This window comes from Zerene cesonia, chromosome 3 (genome assembly GCF_012273895.1).
Source record: "Zerene cesonia ecotype Mississippi chromosome 3, Zerene_cesonia_1.1, whole genome shotgun sequence".
Lineage (NCBI taxonomy): Eukaryota > Metazoa > Arthropoda > Insecta > Lepidoptera > Pieridae > Zerene > Zerene cesonia.
The window spans coordinates 9184138-9209388 of NC_052104.1; the positions used below are offsets into that span (position 1 = coordinate 9184138).

Sequence of the window (25251 nt, forward strand, 5' to 3'; positions counted from 1 at the left end):
AGATCGAGAACGTTTATTTTTTGATGAGGTGTTGAACGGTGATGCCGATGATCGCGTTATGTGATAGTTATTATACGCATTTTTTTTATGATTTCGTGCCGGTATCAGTGTAAAGTGAAAAGAGGTGTAAATTAGACGTGGAATGAATGTTTTATCATTATTTGCGATGTAAATCACGTGCTGTATAAAGGAAAACATTTTAGTATTAGCATGTTAGTGGATCGAGCGTTTTGCATCCGGTTCTTCTATTTGCAAAATGGTTTCGAGCGGCGATAAGGAGTGGAAGAAAAAATTAGGGTTCCCTATAAACTTCGATTCTGGCCAGAGCTCCGATGATGATTTGTAAGTATTGTCATTTAAATACATGCACAAGATACGTGCTGGGTTAACACGTCAGTGTTTACATTATGTATTATGTGTACCTACTATATGCGAATTTCGAAACTTATTTGTCGAATAAAATTTATTTTATATTGCATCATCTTTAGATAATTCTTATTAGATAAATGCATAATATAACACATTTTTAACAAAAACAGGATTCTATAATAGTTTTCAGTGGTCCCAAAAGCCAATTAGGTTTAGTAAAAAAGTCATAAATAAATAGACTTTGAGTGTAACTCAAACATGTCAAATGTAAAAAAATCCAAAACATTTTTGTACTGGATAATTAAACACCTAATAACAAAGTTGGCTGCGCCACATGTACCAGATATTTTTCACAAGAATATTGAGAGATGAGGCATCATCTTATCTTACTTGACCTGGGATAACAATTAAAATGAAATCTGACTAAGTACATATAAGTTATTGTTATATTTAAACGGACTTTTAACATCAGATGGAACAATTTTGGTCCAATTTAACAAAACTTGTTTACAGTATAAGCATTAGCAATCTTTTAATTTAAGAATTGGTTTTAATGTTACATATTTATCATAAAAACATAAGGAATAAACAATATGTATCTGTTTTATGATTTATGATAAAATATTGATTCTGCCCATATATATAGCCATTGGCAGTCGGTACTCACATACATATGTAATGGTTTAATAATTTTTGAAAATCCTCTAGTAGTTCCTAAGATTAGCATGTTCAAACAAACAAAAAATCTTTAGCTTTATATTATTAGTATAGAAGTGTTACTTGACCTTCTGGTGTGGCCTTGGTGTTTGCTGGTCATTGAGAGTGATAGAAATGTCTATTATCCAATGGATTTTGAATTGAAACAGCCTTGTAATTAGTCTGTCTACATTTATTATACAAGGGTTATTATGAAATTGCCTCATTAGTATTTGAATAATTTCCTAGCAAACACACCTACAATCAAACCTTTTGTCTCTATTGATTGATTTAATGTATTCAACACCCACATATCAATGTATGCTACAGACAAATAGCAAATAGTCTGATGAAAAAATACATGAAGTGGTGATATTACCCTACACTGATATATAAGCAGATGATTAGCTGCGTAATGATACTGTGAAACTCAATAGAGATTAGCTCCACATAATGTAGTGTCTAGATATGTTAATACTGGTTGTAAATTGCACATTGTGTGCTATCACTTATAGTGTTATCAGTGTCACTTGGTGATAACGCAGTACAAATATACTCAAATGGGCACACATTTTTAGCAGGTGTAATATTATGTAATTTGATTAATGGAGTTTTAGATTTCATTCATCAATTCATATCTTGATGGCGTTGCATTCAGTAAAAATCCATTTTTGCCAACTGAAATAGCTCGGTAGTCTGTGATGCAAACTATTGTATCTGTACTTTGGTACAGACAGAAAGTAAATAAAATTTGGCATTGCTCAGTTTAAATATTTATTTTTCACTATTCATGAGGCACAACAAGTTGATAAGTCTGCTTGTGCAACTAGTATCATCCAATGCTTTGATTTATGTTTAACATGACTTGATACATCTTATTTTCTCTTATGTCTGATTAACACCACTGTTACGGTAGTCAATCAAGCCACAATTCATCAACCAATAAAACAAACCTTCATAGTACCTAAATATGTTATGTCTATGTCTATGCTAAATTATATATTGAATGAAATTATAAATGAAAACGTATTGAAGTGATCAATATTTTGATTAACGGATTTCCTGTGTTAAGGCCTCGTTCATTAGTGTTTTCTAAATAGAATGCAAAATATGACAGGCCTTCTGTTTCTTTGCAAGAATATGTGTATATGAATATTTGAAAATAAGGCATTTTTGAAGTGTTTCCTATGTAACAAGAAATAGTAATGTACTTTCCTAAATACCTAAATTTTTATGTTAAATTACCCAACATATGAGCTTGTATCTTGAGATTTGATTTTGTGAAAAAATATAACAGTATCAAAATACACCTTTACAAATTTTAAAACTTCCTTATGATCCACTTATGGGTACTGGAATCCACTTGGGGTATATACATGCACAATACATGGGTTTTGTAGAAAATGTCTGTACAATAATTGGGATATATCGTCACGCGTTCAAGGTCGTCGTTTGTTGAGAATTTTTGATAAAACGTCGGATAAAAGCAATTCTGTTTGCCATCGCACTTAATTCCGCGATGGGTGTTAGATAACGGATGATTATTGTTACTAGAATCGAATGGAATGTTACGCTTATCATAGCGTACATTTGATTAAACTATTTTATCGTTTTCCGTCTGTGGGTACTTTTGATATGATTGGAAACACACCCTCCATAGTAACTAGAAAAACCACTTCGCCAACTCGTTAACTTGTATTTTTGCCAAAGTTGATGTAAGTCAAAATATATTAATTTTCATTCATAATTACGTACTCAATTTATCGTTTCATTCTGAACTTATAAAGCCAGCTTATTTTATTGTTCTTTATGTAATTATTACTGCCCAAAATTAGAGCATAATTACTGTTTGTCACATTATATGACTTATGTTTTTAAAAGATTTTTTTTTGTTTCAATTAAAAGATTTCTATTTCTTAAAAACATTTAGGTCTAGAGAACTTTCAAAATTAACAAATAATCGTTTTTTCCTTACAAAAATACGTGGAACTGAACTTTTGATAAAATTTACAGATATCTTAATTAGTATCGCTATTTGATATTGAATCACACTATCATTTGGATACGAATTGTTTAATGGAATTCAGCTGACTCCAATTGATAGTCATAAATAATGTCCTTATATTATTTATATGAGTAGCTAAGCGTAAAACGCGAATGTTTTAACCAACTGGGCAATTTTTTTTTGTACGTAGGTATTTCTTAATGCAAAGGGAAGGTTCTTGTGAAGAGAAAAGCCGTACTCGGGTGAAACCGGGGCGAACCCCTTGTTATTTTTAAATATGCTTAAAACCAGTTCCGTCTATATGATAAGTTGAGAGTCGAAAATGTCTAAATCTCTGATGAGTGCAGACGGATGACTAGATCTGAGTGTGACAGGAGTGAATTAACAAAATAGAAGTGTTTGATACTATACTAATCATTGTTTATTAATTAAATTGATTACTCAATTAGTTTAGACGAGCTTTTGTAAATACATAATCTACATAATAAAATCTTTTTATACCTAAATAATTAATGGTTTTGTTTGAATTTTGTTACAATATACCATCAGCACTTTGACCATCATTGCTTAGACCACATCTCGGCTTACCATCAGGCGAGATCGTGGTCAAGCGCTGCCCGATTATAGGGAGAGGTGTGCCTTTTGGCTGCTATAATTGTACATCTTTTACTCATTTACCCGAGTTTCGTACGAATTGTTAATTATCACGATCACACGATATTTGCTAACAAATATAAAACGGCGGGCGTCAGCAACTGGTTTTCGCACGACATTCTGACATGGTCGACGAACTCTCTAACCTTTGTTCAGTTAGAACATCTCATTAGAATACGCATCATAACTATATATATTTTAATTACAATAAATAATTTCATATTAAATGCGGGTTGATTGAAGTTCATTCATCTCTTACTATGCAATCGGTACAGGTGATGTTTGTGTTATAATTTACATATTGTCGTCCCTTTCTCGCAATCATATTTTTAGATGCTTATTGAATCACGTTACGGGAATGAAACATATTATACATTAATTCATTCAACCGAGACCTAAAAATATATAATAATAGTTGTTTCATAGTGCAGATGGAACTGGTAATGTAATTTTTCTATTTCGAAGAGATATGATTTAGAAAATATTCTGCAGCTGATAGTTTTTCTGAAGCGATCGAAAACACGAATATGCAGCGAGCAAGCTTTCGATATATAATGAAGTTATCGATTGTACATTAACGTTTAAATAAGAAACACTTAACTTAATAGCCCATACCGTCTAAAAAATATTTTAAAGAGGTTAAATTGATGAATTTGTGAGTTTGTGACGTTGTAGGGTGTAATCTCTGGATCTAGTGAACGGATTTCTAAAATTCTTTTGCCCTGCTGGTAAATGAATTAAAAAAATCAGTTAAGTCACGTTATCTGTGAGCGATATAGGCTATATTTTATTTTGATTCCAACCCGTTTCAACCGGACTATCGGTTAGCAATAAATATAACACGTATTAGTATTAAAGCAATAACATTATTCGTATATTATTTCCAGCGATAGCCAGGATGTAGTGATGCGGCACCCCAGACGCTCGTCCCGCTACCTCCTCCAGGAGAGCGGGGACGGCTCCGAAGCCGACCTGCTGGGGACCACGCCGCCAAGAGCGCGGATACGGGATAAGGAGAAGCGCAGGTGTGTTTTAACTTTCGAAGTATTAAGTACTAGCTGCGCACCGCGGTTTCACGCGCGTAAGTCCGTGTCCCGTAGGAATGTCGGGATAAAAAGTTGCCTATATGTTATTCCAGTTGTTCAGCTATCTTCGTACAAATATTCATTGCAATCGGTTCAGTAGTTTTTGCGTGAAAGAGCAACGAACACACACACGTGTGTGTGTTCATTGCAAACTTTCTCATTAATAATATTAGTAGGAAGGATATATATAGAAGGAGTAGGATTAGTGGGATTAACATTTTTGTTTTCATCACGATAGAATCCTAGCTTTTCGAAGACGACTTCGCCTGTGGGGTCAAGGGCAATCGCTTTGGTAATGAGATTTTTCACCGGACTAAAAATTGCTATTGTCACTAGCATCCTTTCTTGACACAGAAATCAGTTTTATCCTTAATTGCTATATATTGTTTGTTTAAGCTGCTCTTGTATGTGAATAAAAATTGCATTAATAATATTAGAAAGACAGATAGTAAAGATTATCTTCTTATCTATTGGATCTTTCATTAGTATATATATTTCTTGCAAAGTAAGAGAACATTTTTTTACGTTCTGCTTTTTATGAGGTGTAGGATAGCAGTGAATTGAAAAGTGCTGCTCTTACTAAGACAGCTGGTAGCATAGATAAATATACAAACAATAGGTTTATGAAGTAAATTCAACTCAGACTTATCAATTCAACTAGACGTCTGCAAAGAGCAATCATTCGTGTTTTTGTATGTATATATGTAATGTTTTCACCTAAAAACTACTGGTCCGATTTCAAAAATTCATTCACCTTTTGAAAGCTGCATCTTTACTGAGTGACATAGGCTATATTTCGTTCTGATTTTATCCCGGGTTCAATCCGGACGGAGCCAGAGCGATTGACTAGTGTTCTAGATGTAGAACTTATTTCCACCAGACCAGATTAGTTATAACGCTATTTATGGAATTATGAATACTAAACAGACGCATTGAATCGCCACCGTATCGCGGTTATCGGGTATTATCGCACCATAACACTCGAGTTGTGATCCCAGCAATAGACTCATAAATTTTTCGAATACCGTACTATAATAATACACAGGTATTATTAAAAAATGAACTGAAACAACAAGCTTTAATGTTAGTATTAACGAAATCAACTCACTTGCTCTTGTACAGAGTATACATACGTAAGGAAATTATTTAAATCTAGCGATATCAAATCGGGATAACTCGAGAAATTATTGCATCGTTGCCATTTCTGGATAAGTGTACAAATTTTGGAGCCCTTTCGTTTAAAGTGGGTCAAAATCGAGTATAAAGAAATGAGCTACACGCAAACAGACAGGTGAAGCTAATAAAAGCGTGTTAAAATACGACAATTGTAAAAATACTACAACAAATCAGTACTTATACATATATATGAGTCAGTTATCAGAATTATATGGCAGTGATCGGTAATGCCCCTCTGACTCAATAACGATAGAACAATACTAACATACAAGCAATATTTTTAAATGCATACCTAACATTTTAAATCTATTTCAATATACTCGAGGAATACCCTTATAAAGGATACATGTTATTTATATCGTGACAGAATTTTGGCAACTACGGAAAATCAGGGATTGGCCAACTGCGCGATCTCTCTTTTAGCACCTACGTCTATAATCTACTAGCTGTGTCCCGCGGTTTCACCCGCGTAAGTCTGTATCCCGTAGGAATATCGGGATAAATTGCCTGTATGTTATTCCAGTTGACCAGCTGTCTACGCACTAAATATCATTGCAATCGGTTCAGTAGTTTTTGCGTGAAACAGCAACAAACGCACACACATCCTTACAAACTTTCGTATTCATAATATTAGTAGGATTATAGTAGGATAGTGTGGTACTTAATATGCGCAATGTATGGGAAAGGATTAACGTCGCCATCACCTGATTATTGCGATACGAAAATGCTTATTTTTTAAATGGGACATAGATGTAATTGTTTATAGAGCTATTGTTGAGAGTCATGCTTGTTTGATTGTTATACAAATAATTTACGTCAAATTTAATAGATTCCTCCAGAGCCTGATTTTTCACTATATTTTTTAATGTTATTAATTTACATTAAAAAATATAGCGAAAAATCATCGATTAAAACCCTCTATAAGATTGGTCTATTTTCGGTTTATTTCATGAAGGAAATCTTCATCAATAAAATGACATTAAAAATTTTTTACTTATTTTGGTGTAGAACTTATATTTATACACCAAAATAAGTAATAGAAACAAAATTGTAGAGGATTAAAATAGCTGTAAAGTATGGTTAGTAAATTTTTCTGTAGGATTGGTAGTTTCGGAGATAAAGCGTCAAAGACGTTGTGAAAGTTTCGGCTTCAAACTTAGTCTTAAGTTAAATTAAATTACGTATTAAAATGAGAAATTTTTAAAGAATAAAAAAAATTTGATCACGAGGCGGGATACGAAATTTTTGTAGCAATTCAACTTATTGCTATTCTTTCAAAATTGCTCATTTATAAAGCATTTCAATGCTATAAAAACACAAAATTAAATGCGTATTAAAATTTCAATCCTTTATGTTTTCAGAAATCTGATGGAGTCCGGTACGTGCTATCAGCGATCTTCCATCAGTGAGAAAGAAACCGTTCCAGTATTTCAGCCTACGCCACCTGGTGAGCTTTTAATGGAAGTATAACATAATTTTATAAGAATGCAATCTGCGTTTGTGCATTTATATTAAAACATTTTTAAAAAGAAGACCACTATTTATTGGAACCGTATTAAAAGCAATTATTCTTCACCTCCCAATAATTTAATTGATATACGAACTGAAATCATTGGGCATTTTATACAACTTTTTATTTTCAGAACGTTTAAAAAAGCGCGCGAGCCTCAAGCTAGTCAGGTCGAAGGAGAGGGACTGGAAACAAGAGTTTGGCCAGAGGGAGCCGAAAGCGGACTCCCTTCCCTCTCCTGGCCCCGTGCCTGCGGTGCCGACGTTGGTGAGTTGTAATAGTCATTTTTATTCTATTACTCGTGTAGTTTTGGTGCTCAAAACACTACATAGTATAAAACAAAATCACATTCTCTGTCCCTTTGTCCATATGTATGCTTTAATCTTTAAAGCTACGCAACGGACTTTGATGGTTTTTTTTTTGTATTGATAGAGTGATTCAAGAGGAAGGTTTATAATTATAATAACATCTACTAACCAATTCCGAATTTCACGTGTGCGAAGGCGCAGGTAAAAGCTAGTGAGAAATAAAAGTCCTATAAGTCATGCATGTATAAGGCTTGCACGTATGTTTTACTAGTCATTCAGATTAGGTGATAAGCCTTCCATGGCGAGACCAAACCAGACCAATATGTAAATATATGGAACGGCCTTAATTTCTGCTCAGTATTATGTCTCATTTTATACATAAAAATCGCGCTGCCAAATTATATATTTGACATTGCAACACAATGTGACCTCAACCCCTTTGAGATTTTTGTGAAAGTTGTTATATCACGCTTCTCTGTTTCTACTGCTTCATAATTGTTCGTCTTTGTTTTAATTGTTTGTATTTATGATTAAATTTTTCGTAATGCCCTATTTTTATTTTAATTTATTTTCATAATCCGTTTGTAAAAAGTTATGTCAGTGTGCTGTGCTGTCCCCGACGATAAACGAACCACTCTTTCCTTCTTTCTTTGCCCAATTCGGAAGGTGGAGTCGTGCAACCGCTTCATGTCGTTAACGTCGCGGCTCAAAAGCCGGCCGGCGGAGGAGCTGGTGCTGGAGCGGCCTGATGAAGAGCTGCCACCCAGCCGCGTGAACTTCCACAACACCTTCAGCATGCTCATCAATATGGGGAACATGGAGAAGGGGTGCAGGAGGACTGTGAGTTTGTTGCGTGTTTTTTTGAAATATATTAATGGTTATGTGTTTTGTAATGCTATGGTAATCCTTTATCACAGTACCAATCATTTGAGATACGTTTTTTACCTTTTTTTATGTTAGAACCGGCAACCGTGGTTCGCCTGATGGTAAGCGATTACTACTTTCCGTGTACATTTGCAGAGTTAGAACAAATCCGTTGCCCACTTAAAATCTAAGAAGAATTATCGATGTGTATAAAATAATGGATTGGGAAAGGCAAGGACTAGGATACGGACCTCCGGTTCGCCTATTCGCAGCACGAAACTCGGCAGCTTTTGCATGCTTTTTAACACAGATTCACGCTCGACGGGTTTTTGAATGTGGGAATGTAATTCAAAAACTTGTTGATTGTCCTATTTGCGGCGCAATACAGATAATAATCAAAGATCTTACCTATTTAGTGATACTAAAATTCATTGCTATATGGATTTTATTCCTGGGCCCGTGTCGTTTACTAAAAATGAGTTTCGGTGTTAATGCCTTAAAACAATCTTTCCAGGATTCTAAACACACATGAAACAATCCTTAGACTCTAAAATGGATAAATGTATGAGACTTTCGTTTTATAACAATTATATAAGACTTCATTTAAAAAAAATGCTTTGAACATATTGTATTATACTTCTTCAAATCTTGGTCTCTGTTTTTGTATGACTATAACTATTATAAGCTGTATAGCTGTATAGTCCGGATCCAAAAAACTGGTGATTCATTGTTTCAATAGAATCTATTTTTATGAACATAAAAAAAAACTCAATGTGTTATCCTTATCGACCTATCAAATAAACAAATAAATTCCTATTTTGCATAGTCACGGCATCACGCGTCACCGGCTGGACCGATTACGTTTAATCATATGAAAGAAAGGATTAGGAAACGTGCTCAGAAAATTGCAGAATTTAGGAGGACTAGGACTTAGTGTGTGGTGTGAAGTCCCGTGTCCCCTAGTGGGGTATGGGGCAGATAATATTCATCCTTCTCACTAATCTATTTTCTTTATGGACAAGTAAAGTAGGAGCCTTCTGTGTCTAACCAGACCGAGACATTATTTTTATCTTCGCCGGGAATCGAACCCAGGACTCTTCGGTTCTACGCTCACGCGTTAACCACTGTACCAGAGTAGGCAGTAAAAAAGTAAAGTAAGCGATTCCTTTATGTCATACTTGTCGTTTTTCACGTGTAGGTATTAAAAAAAATACTAGCTGTGACCCGCGGTTGAAACCGCGTAAGTCCGTATCCCGTAGGAATATCGCTTTAAAAAGTGCCTATGTGTTATTTCAGTTGTCCAGCTATCTACGAAGCAAAATAGTATTATTATTCACCAATAGATGTCAGGAAAAAAAAAACACGAATAAAACACGAATATGACATTTTCTAAAAAAATTCCTAGCTAGATCGATTTATCGCCCCCGAAACCCCCTATATACTAAATTTCATGAAAATCGTTGGAGCCGATTCCGAGATTCCAATTATATATATATATATATATATATATATATATATATATATATATATATATATATACAAGAATTGCTCGTTTAAAGGTATAAGATATGTTTTTTTTACAACCAAAAATAAACTTGTTTTACCGATATTGATCGAACGTTATTTTCGATGCTTAAATATTATTTAAACTATGGACTATGGTATATCAAAGTTCGCTGCATCAGGCTATAAATTCAGTTCTATTTGGTACCCAGTTTCTGTTCTGAACTGTTTAATTTTTTTCTGTGAAATTCAATACCCTCTTACCTCCCAGATAAGTAGAGAAGAGAAGGTGTGGCAGAACGAATTGAAGGATCTCATCTGGTTGGAAATCCAGGCGAAAATAGCCGGGCGGAGCCTGGCGCAGCAGGACGCGTTTTTGTGTGCTCAGAGGAATGTTATACCTAACATCGTGCAGAGAATTATGGAATACAAGTGAGTCTCAATATTATAAATACAATTTTATCACGCAAAAACGTAGCGTTTTAACTAGGGTTAGTAATTTGTATATTGATTAAACTAGACGAATCTGTTGCTTACTATTTCATTAAATAAAAAAAAAATGTACAGAAAAAATGAACTAAAAATGGAATTTAAAAATAAATCATCTAAATTGCCTTGCTCTTATACAGAGTATATGTTATAAAATAAATTATTTAATCTTGGCGATCCTAATCAGGATAAGGCGATAAACACATGAAATAGTTACATTGTCACTGATCCTTGATAAGTGTAAAGTTTGAATTAAGTCTGTCTGTTTTGAGTCTACAGAAGTCGGTTACATATAATGCTTTTTTTTTCATTTATCATTATATTTCCCTCTCAAATGGATTTAACGAATCACAATTTTGCCAGTAATTTATTGATTTACTACTATGTATAAACCCTTGAAAAATATTGTTATAATTTAATTCAATGAGTTAATTTTAACTGTATTATATCCAGGAAAAGGAAGTCAATGGTTATAATGACGAATATTTGTATGAAAGAATGTCTAATAGTTTGTTTATAATTTAAAATTTTTATTTCCCAGATTCGTCAGCACTCGTCCGTGCTGCAGACCCAGTGGCAAGTTACAGACCACCCTGGAGTGCTCTAATGAAGATCTCTCTTTGGACTCTACGGATGGTACTCAGGGCACGGACATGGATAGCGATGGTGAGTTTATTATCTATGTCTGTCTGTGTATATAAAAATTAATTGTTGCAAATTGGTCTTGCTAAAACTCGAGGATGGATCAAGGTTCCTGTTTTATCCCAAGGGAGCATTTAATCAGGATAAAAAGGATTCTATCAACCAAGTCAGCCCATACCAGGGTATATCCTGGAAATCCCGGCGGGGAAAACTCCGGGACCGCCTCTTCCTCCGACCTTTCTTTGGAACATATCCACTAATGTGCACGTCTCGCTGTACAGAATACGAGACGGGCTGCCTGAACATCGAGTGCACGGCGTGCTCGGAGGCGATCGGCGCGGCGATGCGCGAGGTGGGCGCGCTGCTGGACGCGTTCGACGCCGCCACCGCGCTCTACCCGTCCTCGCTCGCCGCCGCGCACGACCACCCCGCGCTCGCGCAGCGCGCGCTCGCCGACCGCCTGCGGGTGAGCGCCCCCGCCCCCGCCCCCGCCCCCGCCCCCGCTGCTCGTGTGCACGTGCGCACGTGTGCTGGGTTGCAAGATATCTCTTGGGATTGTTTAAAATTGAATGGATAAACTCGAAGTCAAACATTTATTCGCTTGATTAGACTTCTGACTGTTCAAAAGTGCTACTATAGCAATTTTGAATCGTCATAGCACTGTGTTAAATATTATCTCCGCTTCGGAAAGCAGTTTCTACAGAGAGGAGCTGGCAAAAAACACTGTTGTTCCTCTTTTCCAATCATGTAAATTTAACATTTTAATAAAAACTGCTAGGTACTGAGTATACATAACAATGAAAAATACGTAAATACTTGATGCATATAATAATTCATTTGTAAATTGCACTTTTTATAAATTAAGTTTTTTGTTTTCATGCATAATTTTAAATAAATTTGTAGGCAATGTGTCTCTGGTACAACACAGCGTTACACTTGCGCCTCAAGATCCTGTCTGTGAGGCGAATGTTGCATACTGTGCGGATGAGGAACCGCCGGCGGAACATGCAGCACAAGACCTCCGTGGACTCCACTAGTAGGTGAGCTTTTGGGGTGTTTTCTGTGTGTAGATAGATGTTAATGAGAAGATGACTATACGTAGTTGGAATAAGGTTTATTTTTAAATGATAAACTTATCAATGTTTAAAATTTATAGGTTAGGTTAGGTTTAAAGTGCCAAACATTGTATAAATATTATTTATTTGAGTCAACATGACAAGAGACTAAGAAATTTTGTTTAATCGTCCTTTATAAGTGTATTGTATACTTATCTTTGATGTTATTTGTGAATATATACGACTTTCTTGAAATACATGTTAATTATTTATCTAATTATTAAAATATACATACAAACCTGTATCGTTTTTTAAACGTCTTATTCTTAAGACATCGCAATTCAAATAGTAGAATACACTTGCAGCAAATCATCTGACACGCCCCGCCCCTGCCAAGTGCGCTTCAACGTGAGCTGTAACGCGAGCGACTCCAACAACTCCAGCAACAGTGACACTAGCGCGCAATCTGATAATACTGATGATAAGAAAGACTCCGGTATAGAAGACCACGCCCCTCATGACATTTCCAAAATCATCAAAACTGCCGAAAGCCAGGGTTGTGATGAAGAACAAAAATTTGGAGCTAAAGACATTGTAGACGGTCCTAATTATGTGGGCGATGGTGAAAAGATAGGTGGTGAAGAACAAAGCACTGATGATAAGAGAGGCTATGGACCTGGCGATGAATCTCTAGATAAGGAGAAATCGGTAGACAGCGGATATAGTAGATCTGGTGAGTACATAATATTATTTTTTTTTTTTATATCGTAGCGGGCAGCTGAGCTGGTGGTTCGCCTGATGGTAAGCGATCACCACCGCCTATAAACATTCGCAAAGGTAGTACCTCTGTGAGTGCGCTGCCCGCTTTTATGGGGTAAGGGAAAAGGAAAGGATTAACGACTGGTATGACATATGGTTTCGTAATCCAGAATAAATTCATACATCATCACACTCCACATCACATAACATAACTGACGAACGCTATAATAATAATACTTTAATATAAATTTGTATTGTGTTCTACAAATTAGAATTTGAATTTGAATTTCGTATCAGAGTACACGGCGAGCACTAGCAGCGGCAGCGTGACCCCCGAGGTGGTGCTGGACGCGTGCGCGGACGGCGCGCCGGCCGAGCGGCACTGCGCCGGCGCGCTGCGCCTGGGCGCGCTGCACGACCTCACGCAGCTGCGCCTGCTCGCGCGCACGCAGGTGTCCGCCTACAGGTGAGCGCCCTTCGTGTGTGTGTGTGTGTGTGTGTGTGGGGGGGGATCCCCCTTTCTTTCTTCAATAGTAGAGAAAAATAAATAATTGTCCCTGTACACTGTCCCTGGCACTTTATACAACTACTACTACTATAGTGGCGCAGTGACCCAAAGTGAGTCTTGGCCTCCGACAAAAAGAGCCTCCATTTGATCCTATCCTGCGCCACCTCTTGCCAGTTTTCAGTCTGGATGGAGGATAAACGACTTTATACAACTTGGACAAAATTTTACGGAAATAACTTTCTCTAAACTAATTATGTCTCTTATCAGGGACTACCACCGCGAGATCCTGAAGACGGCCGGCGTGCGGCGCTGCATGATGTTCATGAACAAGATCTGCAGCACTTTGCTGCAGAAGGTCTACCTCACATTGCAGGAGCCTACGGTAAACAGCTTGAAATAATTAATTAACGTTCCTATAAATAACTAAACTAAACCTTGTAATAAATAAACTATTAAAACTGCAAAAATAACATTTAATTGTTTGGCAGATGTACTATAAAATATATTCAAAGATGATATTAATCGCAATGTTTTCTTCTCTTTTTACAACGATACTGGATGAAGCGATTTTGACTAACGAAAGTATATATGTGTGCTTAGTTGGATATTGCATATTCTTTAACAAAAAAAAAGTCAATTAAAAAGATACTACTATATTAAATTACACATGTCTGTAAGATATTTTGGGCAATTCCTTCACAATAATACGTTTTCGAAATTATGGTCTTTTTTAGAATAGGATATATAGGTATTATGTGACTTAGTATTTTCTTATATTTGATTTTACGCGAGTATTATACATTTAGAAATTAAAAATTTCGCTGCGATTTTCAGCGAGCGTGGTTACGCTCGCTGTAAATGGCGTTTAAAATCCGTTAAAAAGTTTTTAATTTCTAAATTATATGACTTAATAAAAATACATTTCAATGAACGTATAACAGGACGATACATCCACGGATGAAGAATTAGAGGTCGAGCATCGCGACGGAGACCAGAGTAACAAGGAAATGGGACAGAGCGTGAAAAATATACACGAATTGAGAAGGTGAGCTGAATTCGGCTTATTTTTCTTCATAAGATAATAGATATAATGTTAAAGTAACATAAAGTATCAATTAGAATTTTTAATCTCGAACTGAGGGAATAATTTAAATTAAATCGTAACAAAAAATATCCCACTGCAGGCTGCCCATGAGGGTTCTGACCATATCCATAAATCTAGGTCAAGCGCCTGTTGGCAAAAAGAATAAAAAGGGTCAAGGGTTAAAAAACAATTCTGGAGTCGCAACCATCCAGCCACTGTTGTCCAGTCATCCAGTCACTCACACTTTTATAGCTGTTTGTTTTTGTAGGTTCGGATGTTGGAGTCCAGAAAACATAGCAATGCGTCTCCCTTCCTACCGTAATCATTTCTTACTACTCAACTGTATTTGTATGGAGGCCTTGCACGACTACCTCTCGCTCAGGATAGACATGCGACCAGATCAGCCGTCTTGTTTGACTATTAAGCAGGTGATGAAACAGTTTTTAAGCTTTAAAATTACTTTGTTAATTTGTTTGAAGGTCCAAAGTTAACAGACTTCAAAAAAGAGTTTTTTTTTTATTATAGATCAATAGTTATGTTTTTCTTTTTGTTGGAAGCAGCGTTCATTTCTTTTAATTTCAACAGTTATTTATAAACTGAAAACGTTTAAATTGTATTTACAACTACTTGAGAATGGGGCTGGAGAATGATATAGCCGATTCTGTAATTAATTGATTTCGTAAAACAAGAATTCATAGCTCAATTCCGAAGTCCTAAAGAAGAAGAAAGAAATATAAATTTTAACATATCACACATAAATATATACATTTGTGTACACTTTAAATTATATTATGTTGTTGCGTTCGTAAAAAAAGAAAAAAAAAGAGAACTTTCCTCTTCTCTTCTTTCATTACAACTACTGACCTTGAAGTGCGTAGAACCGACCCATACTCATGCCCGCACTAACCCGGCAGCTGATCCACGAGCTGCGGGAGGGGCTGGACATAGCGGCGGAGACGCGCGCGTCGTTCGCCCGCAACGCGTGCGCCGCGCTGCGCGGCTGGCGCCTGCGCCCGCGCACGCGCGCCGACCTCATGCAGATACTGCACACCTACGACGCCACCGTCGAGACGGCCACGCAGGTGAGCCTGGCCTGCACTACTTTTTTATGGCAACTCAGCTGGTAGTTCGTCCGATGAACATTCGCAGAGGTAATTCCTGTCTGAAAGTGGTGCCTGCTCTAAGTAGTACTATATCACGTCGATTTTCTGTGGGGGTGTGGTACTTCCCCGGTGCGAGCTGACCCGATTCGTACCAAAGCGTGCTCAACTGTCACATAAGAAAGGTCATGCTTGGAATAAAAATAGAAATACGCTTTAATTTGTATAAAGCATAGCAGTATAAAACCCGTACACAATTGCAGCAATACCTGTCGTACCTGAGCACGATGTCGGCCACGGAGGCGCTGTCGCGCGGCGCGCTGTCGGCCGAGTGCGCCTTCTCCGCCAGGCTGGCCGCCAGGGCGCCCTCCGCCAAGGGGCTCGTGCCGCCGGCTTTTGCGTGAGTAGATACACTGGGAGACACTACACTATAGACACCTAATGTATCATCTTCACACTATGTAACACTTTGCACTAGATAACACTCGAACAACACTACTTTGCCTCCTTTTTAACCGACTTCAAAAAAGAAGGAGATTATCAATTCAACTGTAGTTCTTTGTGTTTGTTACCTCATAACTATAAAAAGCTAGTGCCTTACATATTATGATCCCATTTAAATTTTCTAATCTACTTGTGGTTTAATTTTTTATTAAAAACAAGTTTACCCCCCTAGATACCCCAACAATAACTCGCCCTAAAATTTGTGAACTTACAAAAAAAGCACCTGTGAATTGCCATGAAGTAGCAGGTCCATACTTTATGACGTCTATTGCCAAGTGCTAACTCCACAGACAAATCGCGTGCAACCAGCTCGATAGACTGCTCAAAGAATTCGAAGACAAGTTCGAAAATCTCAGCGAAGTCAAGGAGCACACGATCATTAACGATCCCAGGTAAACTAATTTATATAATGAGTACATAGAATATTATCCTTGTCGCATTATTGCACGTATATATTGCCATTTGTAAGAGAAAAGTCATCTCGGACTTATCTGTAGACTTATAGGATACACAATTCCAGCATACATTGTATTGTTCTAGAAGGGTTTAGAAAACATTTTCGTTGGAAATTCCGAAAGGGTTGGAGAGAGTTGGAAATTTGGAATATGAACAAAATGGTAAAAAATTACACACTAAAACCTTTCCGGTAGCCACGGTAACTGTTGGTGAAAATATAAAAATCGAATTTTGAGTTTATCGCTAACAAACAAGCAGACATACAGACAGACGCCGCGAAAGATTTTTTTTTATTAATAGTGATTTTAACACTAAAGATAACTGTTTCGATGCTATAACAGGGAAGTTGCATCCTTTTTTTATTCAGGCTGGGCCTTGGAAAACATCCGTTTTTACATTAAGAGCTCTTTATAAAACGCCGTTTACGTGTATCTTAGGTCCCGTCTACTGTTTTTTTTTAATAACGTCTAAGTATGTATATATGTATATATTCTATATATATTATAAGATACATATTAATTATTTCTATATTCATCAAGCATGTTGTATTTATCTACATAATATATAACGCAGGTACATAATATACCTGGTGTGCCGCGAGGCGCAGACGATCTACTCGTCGTCCCGCGAGGCGGCGCTGCAGGCGGCGCAGTGGGCGCGCATGCTGGCCTGCCGCCTGTCCGACCAGTACAATAAGAACAAGGCTAAGATCTTTGTGAGTGGCTTGTGGATGTCCGAAAATGATTGTTTCATTCGCCCTGTATCGTTTTGTATGTATGCAAAATTGGTACGGTATCTGTCGAAGAATTAATAAGGACTTGGTTTAATGTTTCTTTTCGAAACGGTGAGGGAAAACATCATGATGAATCTGCCATGTCCGAGAATCAAAAGTTCGATGACATGTGACATCTGTCAACCGGTACTTGGCCAGCGTGGTGGATTATATCCTAAACCCGCATAGGAGACCTGTTCTTGAATATGTAAGGGCCGATGATGATGATCTATAGATACACTGTAATGCATATTAGATTTTTCACTTGAACAAATTTTCAAAACCGAAGGACTCCTCTACAGTCTAGGCATATTTAAAAAAAAATAGGTCATGTGAATGTGAAAGTTTTCTTTCTAAACGACACACGAACTCTCAGGACAGCCTGATGGCCCTCTGCAACTGCCTGGCGGAGCAAACGAAGGAGATACTGGCCCGCAGCAACCCGCTGGCGGCGCCCCACGCGCCCCACGCGCCCCACGCGCCCGCGCCGTCGCCCGTGCCGCCCGAGGCGCGCGAGAGCCTGGGCGCGCGCGTGCGCGAGCTGCTGCTGCAGATGTTCAAGCTCGGCTTCGAGGTGAGCGCGACCCCCCGCGCCCTTCTCGAACCTTCCAGAACGTTCGGGAATGTTCGCCGAGATTACACTTGTGTCTTGGAAGTTTCCTAAGTAGGGTGCGGTTGGACTACTCAAAGACATATTATGATGTGTTTTGGGTAGCATTAATGGCAATTTAGTCTTAAGGCTTTCTCATATTGAACGCGTAATTAACGCCGAGCTACGCGCATTTGCATTACGCGCAAATATACCGACAGCGCTCTGACGCGCGTTAACTACGCGTTTTATCTGAAAATGCCACAGTGCGTCGACATATTAGCGCTCTAACGCGCGCAAAGAACACTTTCTTACTGACAAAGAATTAGTGCTATTAAATATTTATTTATCAAATTTAGATTTTTGTGTCAAAATAAATATAGCCTTTGAGTAGGAAACTTCCACTTCAATATAGTGTTATAAATTTGTGAATAATGTCCACTAACTGTTATAACGCATGTAATAACAAAATATGAAACTTAAACAAACCTTGCATGATATAATTAAACAGTACCGATAAGTTGCATCCGCCCACGCCGCATGTCGCTCACAGCGCACGCGCACGCACGCGCACGCACGCGCACGCACGCGCACGCACATGAGCACGCATATGTCCGTAGATGCACACGGAGATGCACAAGTTCGTGCACGGCCCGTACAAGTTCGAGCGCGAGCTGAAGTCCCGGAGGCTGCGCCCCGCGTCGCTGCAGCCGCTGGCGCCCCCGCCCGTGCAGCGGCGCCGCCGCCCCGAGACTATACTCATACACCAGTCGATCAATCCGATGGTACCGGTGTTCTTGTGTTGTGCTGCTTTTGAATACGGGTGTGCTTTTGTGCTCGTGCTGTGTAGGTTTTGGAGCTCGATTCGATTCCGTGTGTGATCCCTTGGTAAATAATAGTGTTTGCTTATGTTCTTGGGTTGCGTTTGTATATACAACCTTGAAAGTTGTTGGTGTGCTTCCAAAACTAAAAGGCAAATTTGGTTATGGTTTCGGAACATACATTGTATAATTACATTTATAATTGATGAATATACGCTTGTATTCGTTTTGAACAGTCTACTATAGTTCGTTAAGTTAATGGTTATAGGTCCATACGTTTCCTTGTAAGTCAAGTTTTGTTCTGAGAGAACTGTTCTCATCCTGTACTCCTATTAATGTTTGGTGTTGGAATTTTTTTGGTTGTTGGTGCATTCATGCGTGATAGCTTCAAGTTTCGCAAATTATATAAATTAATTTAGATTGATATTGTTGGCTCTGAGTTATTGTAGAAATCTTTGCATATACGGTTACCAATATTTAAAGAGTTGAGCGAGTTGGACTCACGTAATGATAGATGACACATGAATTTATATATAAAGTAAGTGAATTTTCTTGCAATACAAATCAGGCCAACTAATTCTTTGCGATTTATAATATTTCCTAATATGTACGATGATTCTTACAATAACTGCTGCATTTGTCAATAAGTCAATAAAACCTCAACGTGCGTGCCTATAAATGCTTATGTAATCCGTGTTATAAACGCAAGATGTTTGATGTGTACAAAGATTTTGAAAAGACTCACAATGATTATCCCATGGATTGCCTTTTTATTTATTTATTTTTTCTGCCTCTTGCCTTCCGATATCATAAAAAAAACAGAAATCTGAAGGACTGAAACTCTTCTTAACTCTGGGTCATGTGAGTGATATGTTCAAGTCTGTGTGAATAGGCTTGTTCGACTGCCTAACATCAGGCGGGATGGCGGTCGAACGTCTGCCTTTATTACATAAAACAATTACAGATGCACAAAGAGTTGCACGGTTTCGTGAACGACGCGGCGGCGCAGCGGGCGGCGGCCGCGAGCCGCTCGGCTGCGCCCGCGCACGCGCCCGCGCACGCATCGCCGCGCCGCGTGCGGCTGCTGCGCTGCGACAGCCTCGGGGAGGAGGTGGATGGCTCCGTGCTCGACGATGCCGGCTTTAGAGATGGGCCGGTGAGTTTTTTGTTGGGAAAAAGAAGAAGGGAAGTAGCCCTGGTACCACAGAATTTTACTCAAGAGGGTCTATGTTATTTGATGAAGTTTATCGACAATTATTTTTTGAATATTAAAAATTGATTTCTATTTGTTTATGATGGGTTAAAAAAGTTGTCTACGATGAAGTGTACTTGTGTGTAACGTTTAAATTTAACTGATTTTAAGCGATTCTTATGAGTAAAACAAAGCACTTGTGGTAACATCGTGAACTCTGCATATCGAAGAAATCCGTTAAATTTATTACTCATTCACTCTCTCAGCAAAAGAACAGTCTAGAGTTGCTCCTAACCGGGGACACGAACCGAACAGAACAAACAGAACGAACAGAGCCAGAAGTGGAGCAGTCCAAGGCTGAGGAAACGGAGTGGGCCAAGCGCAGCGCCAGGGCGATAGTGGAATTAGCTAAGAGCTGGATGGGTTTCGTGGTTGAGAGGTGCGATAGGGGCAGAGGGTTGAGACCCAGGTAAGGCGTTTCTTTTTTGCTTATGACCATATAATTCGAAATCTCTCTAAATCTTCCAATATAATATTATCTAAAAGAGAAGACTTGACTGAAACTTGAAGAAAAATATTAACGTAATATGATATTACTATTACCTTAAATTTCTTCTGAGGCATATTTTTATTATAGATTTTTTTTTTAATTTTTTGTTTAAACTACACGTTGAACGTTCAAATGTGTAGCGGTAATGTTTTAATTTTATAGAAGCGAATTGATAACGGCGCCTTTTGTATTACCATTTTAATTTTCAAATTATTCGCAGATGGGCGAGTCAAGGTCTAGAGTTCCTAATGTTAGCCTGCGATCCTTACAATACTAAACATTTGACTGATGAGGAATTTGAGGTAAGTCTATTCCCTCATACATAACATCTTTACTTATATTTTTAAAGAAAATTAAAATGCGTGATAAATTAACAAGAAAAAAGATAAGTATGTCAAAAATGCTATTAAAATAATGAATGGGTTTAAAATGACTTTGCTCAATACAATTCTTCAAGACGATCATAATTTATAATTTTTTATTTCATTCCTTGCCATATCTGTGGTCATTTTTTTTATTTATTTCTAGATGATTTTCCAGTTAAAAAGTCTTCTATTTCCTATTGAAAATTGTTAATGTATGTTTTTCCAGGCTCTGAAACAACAAATGGACGGCTGCATATCCCACGTGATCGGCTCCCGTCCCGCGCCGAGAAGCGACCCCGCGTACCCTTGCTCCATGTCGCCCACTCCGCACCGCCATAGACTGAGATTGCACGTGAGGTTTTCTTAATGATTGCTTGACTGAATGAAATGTTATTTATTGCAGGATGGATATTTTTTCGGATGGACAAATAACCTTTCTTGCTTACAAGGTAAACTAAAGGAGCTTGTATCTTTACTAAATCGTTGTAATGAAAAAAATTACTTTTTTTAATTGAATGAATTGAGATGTATTGAAAGCTCGATTAATCTTCTAGAGCTTTATACGTCTTAGCGTATTTATTTGAATGTTTATTACGTAACAGTAAATTGAATCATTTGGCATAAGAGATGTATAATAATTTTATTCAGATGTAGGAAGAAAAATTCTTTAGGAAACAAAAAATTAAATCGCCTTTCAAATTGTCAGAATTAGACCAAATTTAAATGGGACTATACGAAAATCAGCAGCATCAAAAAAAAAAAAAACCATCGAAATCGCAGTCTTCAGAACTTTGGAAGGGGGGAACCCTTCAAAAGTTCTGAAGTGTCAAACACGAGAATATCGAATTGAGAACCTCGTCGTTTTAGAAGTCTATTCAAAAGACTTGTGTAAAACAACATACAATGTAAATGTAAAGCATAAATATATAATGGTGCCAAAAACCATTTTGTACCCCACAACAGCATAAATCGCTAATGGATATCGATGACTTTTTAGAGTCCGGTGCCCAATCCAAACTCAATGAGCAAGGACTCAACGTCGTCGCCCTCCAGCGAGCAGGACACGCCGCCGGTCTACAGTAGTCAAGATTCGATGGGTGAGCTTTTGTCATTATTACTATTATATTATATTATATATAAATGGAATTATTAAGGTACGACAATTGCCTGAAAATTATAAAAATTGAATTTTAGAAAAGATTCTATGTAAATATCACTTTGTGAAAAGAGATAGTCTTCGTTCAACTAAATGAGATAAAAAGCAAGAAGTCTCCATGAAATAATACATCTCTACCATGAAGGAATATACAAGTAATGCCTCTTTCACCCCAGGGTTATTGCATCTATTTTTGAAATTAAGATGTTGTATATTTTTTGTAGTCATTCCTACTAATATTATAAATGCGAAAGTTTGTAAGGATGTGTGTGTGTTTGTTACTCTTTCAAGCAGAAACTATTGAACCGATTGCAATGAAATTTGGTACGTAGACAGCAGGACAACTGATATAACATATAGACAATTTTTACTTACGTGCGTAAAACCGCGGGGCGCAGCTAGTTTTCAAAAACTTTAGCATCTTCTTGATCGTCTTGGTTTCATATATATTATGTATATGTCTGTATGTAATATACGATTGCAGATCACAGCAAGCGCGTAGCGGAAGCGGTCCACGAGCTGGACGAGCAGCGCGACGCGAGCCTGCGGGCGGCGGGCAGCGTGGGCCGCGTGCTGGGCGCCGCCGTGCACAGCTACGAGCCCAAGCTGCGCCAGCTTACCTTCAAGTGGCAGCGCGGCTTGAAGATCGGCGCCGGGACCTTTGGGAAGGTGGGGTGGATGTTGAGAGATAGTTATAGTATATGTTCATTTAAAAATGTGTATGATGATTTGGGATTTTATTTGTGGACAAGTTATAACAAGTGAATACAAGAGGCTGGGATTTAAAGGGAATATTTTTAATCCGGTATCGCGCGATGAACTGGTAGTAGACTAATATTAATGTTTTTTTTTATGTTCTATGCATATATATCATAATTCTTATCGCATACAAATTATAGCAATTAAACTTTCACAATCGGTAGTGATCAAGCCTACTTCGTTATTCTGCGCAAAATCACTTGTCTTATTGTCTATCGCTAGTTTTAGTTTTTTGTTCATAACATTATTGACGTCTGGTATCGTCGCATCTTCTACAGCACACAAATTAAGCGATTTAAAACGTTATTTTTAATGAAAAAGTGAGGCAGTTGAAATGCCATACACATACAGCTAGAGTCTCAAATCGCGTATGTGTACCGGGTGCAGGTGTACACGGTGGTGAACACGGAGAACGGGCAAGTGCTGGCGATGAAGGAGCTGAGCATCGGCGCGGGCGACCGGCGCGCGCTGCAGCGGGCCGCCAACGAGCTGCGCGTGCTGGAGGGCGTGGCGCACCCGCACCTCGTGCGCTACTACGGCTGCGAGCTGCACCGGGTGAGGCCCGCCCGCCTCCGCGCTTGCGGCGTCGTCCGCGTTTTTATAATATTTACGTCTTATAATCAAAGCATGAGTCTATTCTAAAGTTCCCGTGTGAATACACGTGGAGTTCATAAAATTAAAATTTGATATATATATATGATTTATAACGAAATCAGGGAAGAAAATCCTTACTGAACGATAACAAATTCGACTGCCCTATTAATTCAATGATCGCTCTGACGTGGCTCGTCGCAAACAGGAGGAGATGCTGCTGTTCATGGAGCTGTGCGTGGAGGGCTCGCTGGAGGCGCTGATCGCGACGAGCGGCGCGCTGGCCGAGCACGCGGCGCGCCGCTACACGCAGCAGCTGCTGGCCGCCGTGCGCGAGCTGCACGCGCGCGCCATCGCGCACCGCGACATCAAGAGTGAGTCGCGCTCACCTCCACTCATACTCCACTTCACTGCTGTGCCTATAGATGCATAGAGGCGCTTCTTTATGTCGTCGTCGGCAATGGGGGGGGGGGGTCGCGCTAACACCGCCCGCGACTGGAGAGGCGTAGTCAATTGCAGACGTAAGGTCTGGTCTCCACAAATTTAGAAAGGATTTACAACACAAATAAAGGAATGGACTGGAAATGGTAATGAAAAGAATATGGGCCTCCGGCTCCCCTATTCACCGAACGAAACACTGGGGATGTGGTAATCCCCCAGTTCGAGCTGGCCCAATTCGTGTCGATGCGTGCTCGACTCTCACATAAACTATTCAGCACTATTGATGTTTAAAACTAGAGTAGCTATGTCTAATGATGTTTCAGATGGATATGTATATATTTGCTGTAGTTGCAATATTTAAGGTTCTTAAATGTTAATTAATTTATTCAATGATTTTAAGATGTATATCCAAAAATTATATCATAATTTCATTAATCATCAAATTAAAATATCATTTCAACAGGTGGAAACATATTCTTGACCAATGAGGGCAACTGTCTGAAGCTGGGAGACTTCGGGTGTGCTGTCAAGATCCGTGCGAACACCACCGCGCCTGGAGAACTTCAGGGTTTCGTTGGCACACAGGGTAAGGAACACTTCTATATTATCAGATGGACAGTCATAACTTAACCAATTAAATGAAATCCTGGAATTTCGCAGTTGGTTCCAGCTTTTCTTGCTTTATATGCAACCTAACTTGCTTTCCCCACTCTAATAAAAAAAAAAACTAATGTATATTAAATACCTCATTAAAAAAAGATATACTTAATAGATATGAATTTTCATTATTTTTGGTTGTTTTTTTTTTAGCATACATGGCGCCGGAAGTGTTCATGAAGTCATCCGGCCACGGTCGCGCTGCCGACATCTGGTCGCTCGGTTGCGTCGTCACTGAAATGGCTACTGGCAAGGTATGTACACTTAACTCGCATCTTGCCCAGTTTCCTAAATGGCCTATATAAAACTTGGCGTTTGACGTGGAATATGTTTTGTTGTTACAGCGGCCGTTCTCGGAGTACGACAGCAACTACCAGATAATGTTCGTGGTGGGCATGGGCGGGCGGCCGCACATCCCCAGCTCGCTGTCGGCGGAGGGCCGCGAGTTCTGCGTGAGCTGCCTCACGCACGACCCCGCGCTGCGCCCCACCGCCGACGCGCTCAGCCTGCACCACTTCCTGCTGGTGAGCGCACACGCATTAGCCCCCTGCTCCCCTTCGATTACTGTGGCGGGATCACGGGTGGCCGAGA

At 38.6% G+C, this 25251-nt stretch overlaps 1 protein-coding gene across 3 annotated transcripts in view; it reads left to right on the plus strand.

The window, feature by feature from the left end:
- Nucleotides 1-25251, plus strand: part of LOC119837484 — a 26821-nt gene continuing 1570 nt past the window's right edge. The window contains exons 1-31 of one of the 3 annotated variants that reach the window (XM_038363080.1): nt 1-342; nt 4612-4749; nt 7347-7432; nt 7629-7762; nt 8467-8643; nt 10442-10602; nt 11201-11325; nt 11583-11767; nt 12205-12341; nt 12722-13089; nt 13413-13581; nt 13891-14005; nt 14565-14668; nt 14976-15135; nt 15622-15789; nt 16071-16207; nt 16602-16703; nt 17341-17482; nt 17916-18113; nt 18749-18913; nt 19914-20105; nt 20408-20610; nt 20912-20993; nt 21283-21408; nt 22054-22153; nt 22697-22881; nt 23359-23526; nt 23771-23936; nt 24467-24589; nt 24814-24914; nt 25005-25184. In XM_038363080.1, coding sequence (XP_038219008.1) covers nt 257-342; nt 4612-4749; nt 7347-7432; nt 7629-7762; nt 8467-8643; nt 10442-10602; nt 11201-11325; nt 11583-11767; nt 12205-12341; nt 12722-13089; nt 13413-13581; nt 13891-14005; nt 14565-14668; nt 14976-15135; nt 15622-15789; nt 16071-16207; nt 16602-16703; nt 17341-17482; nt 17916-18113; nt 18749-18913; nt 19914-20105; nt 20408-20610; nt 20912-20993; nt 21283-21408; nt 22054-22153; nt 22697-22881; nt 23359-23526; nt 23771-23936; nt 24467-24589; nt 24814-24914; nt 25005-25184 — 4683 coding nt within the window. In that variant the 5' untranslated portion in view covers nt 1-256. The remainder of the gene's footprint in view (nt 343-4611; nt 4750-7346; nt 7433-7628; nt 7763-8466; nt 8644-10441; nt 10603-11200; nt 11326-11582; nt 11768-12204; nt 12342-12721; nt 13090-13412; nt 13582-13890; nt 14006-14564; nt 14669-14975; nt 15136-15621; nt 15790-16070; nt 16208-16601; nt 16704-17340; nt 17483-17915; nt 18114-18748; nt 18914-19913; nt 20106-20407; nt 20611-20911; nt 20994-21282; nt 21409-22053; nt 22154-22696; nt 22882-23358; nt 23527-23770; nt 23937-24466; nt 24590-24813; nt 24915-25004; nt 25185-25251) is intronic. The other 2 variants (XM_038363088.1, XM_038363097.1) reach the window with 2 other exon arrangements.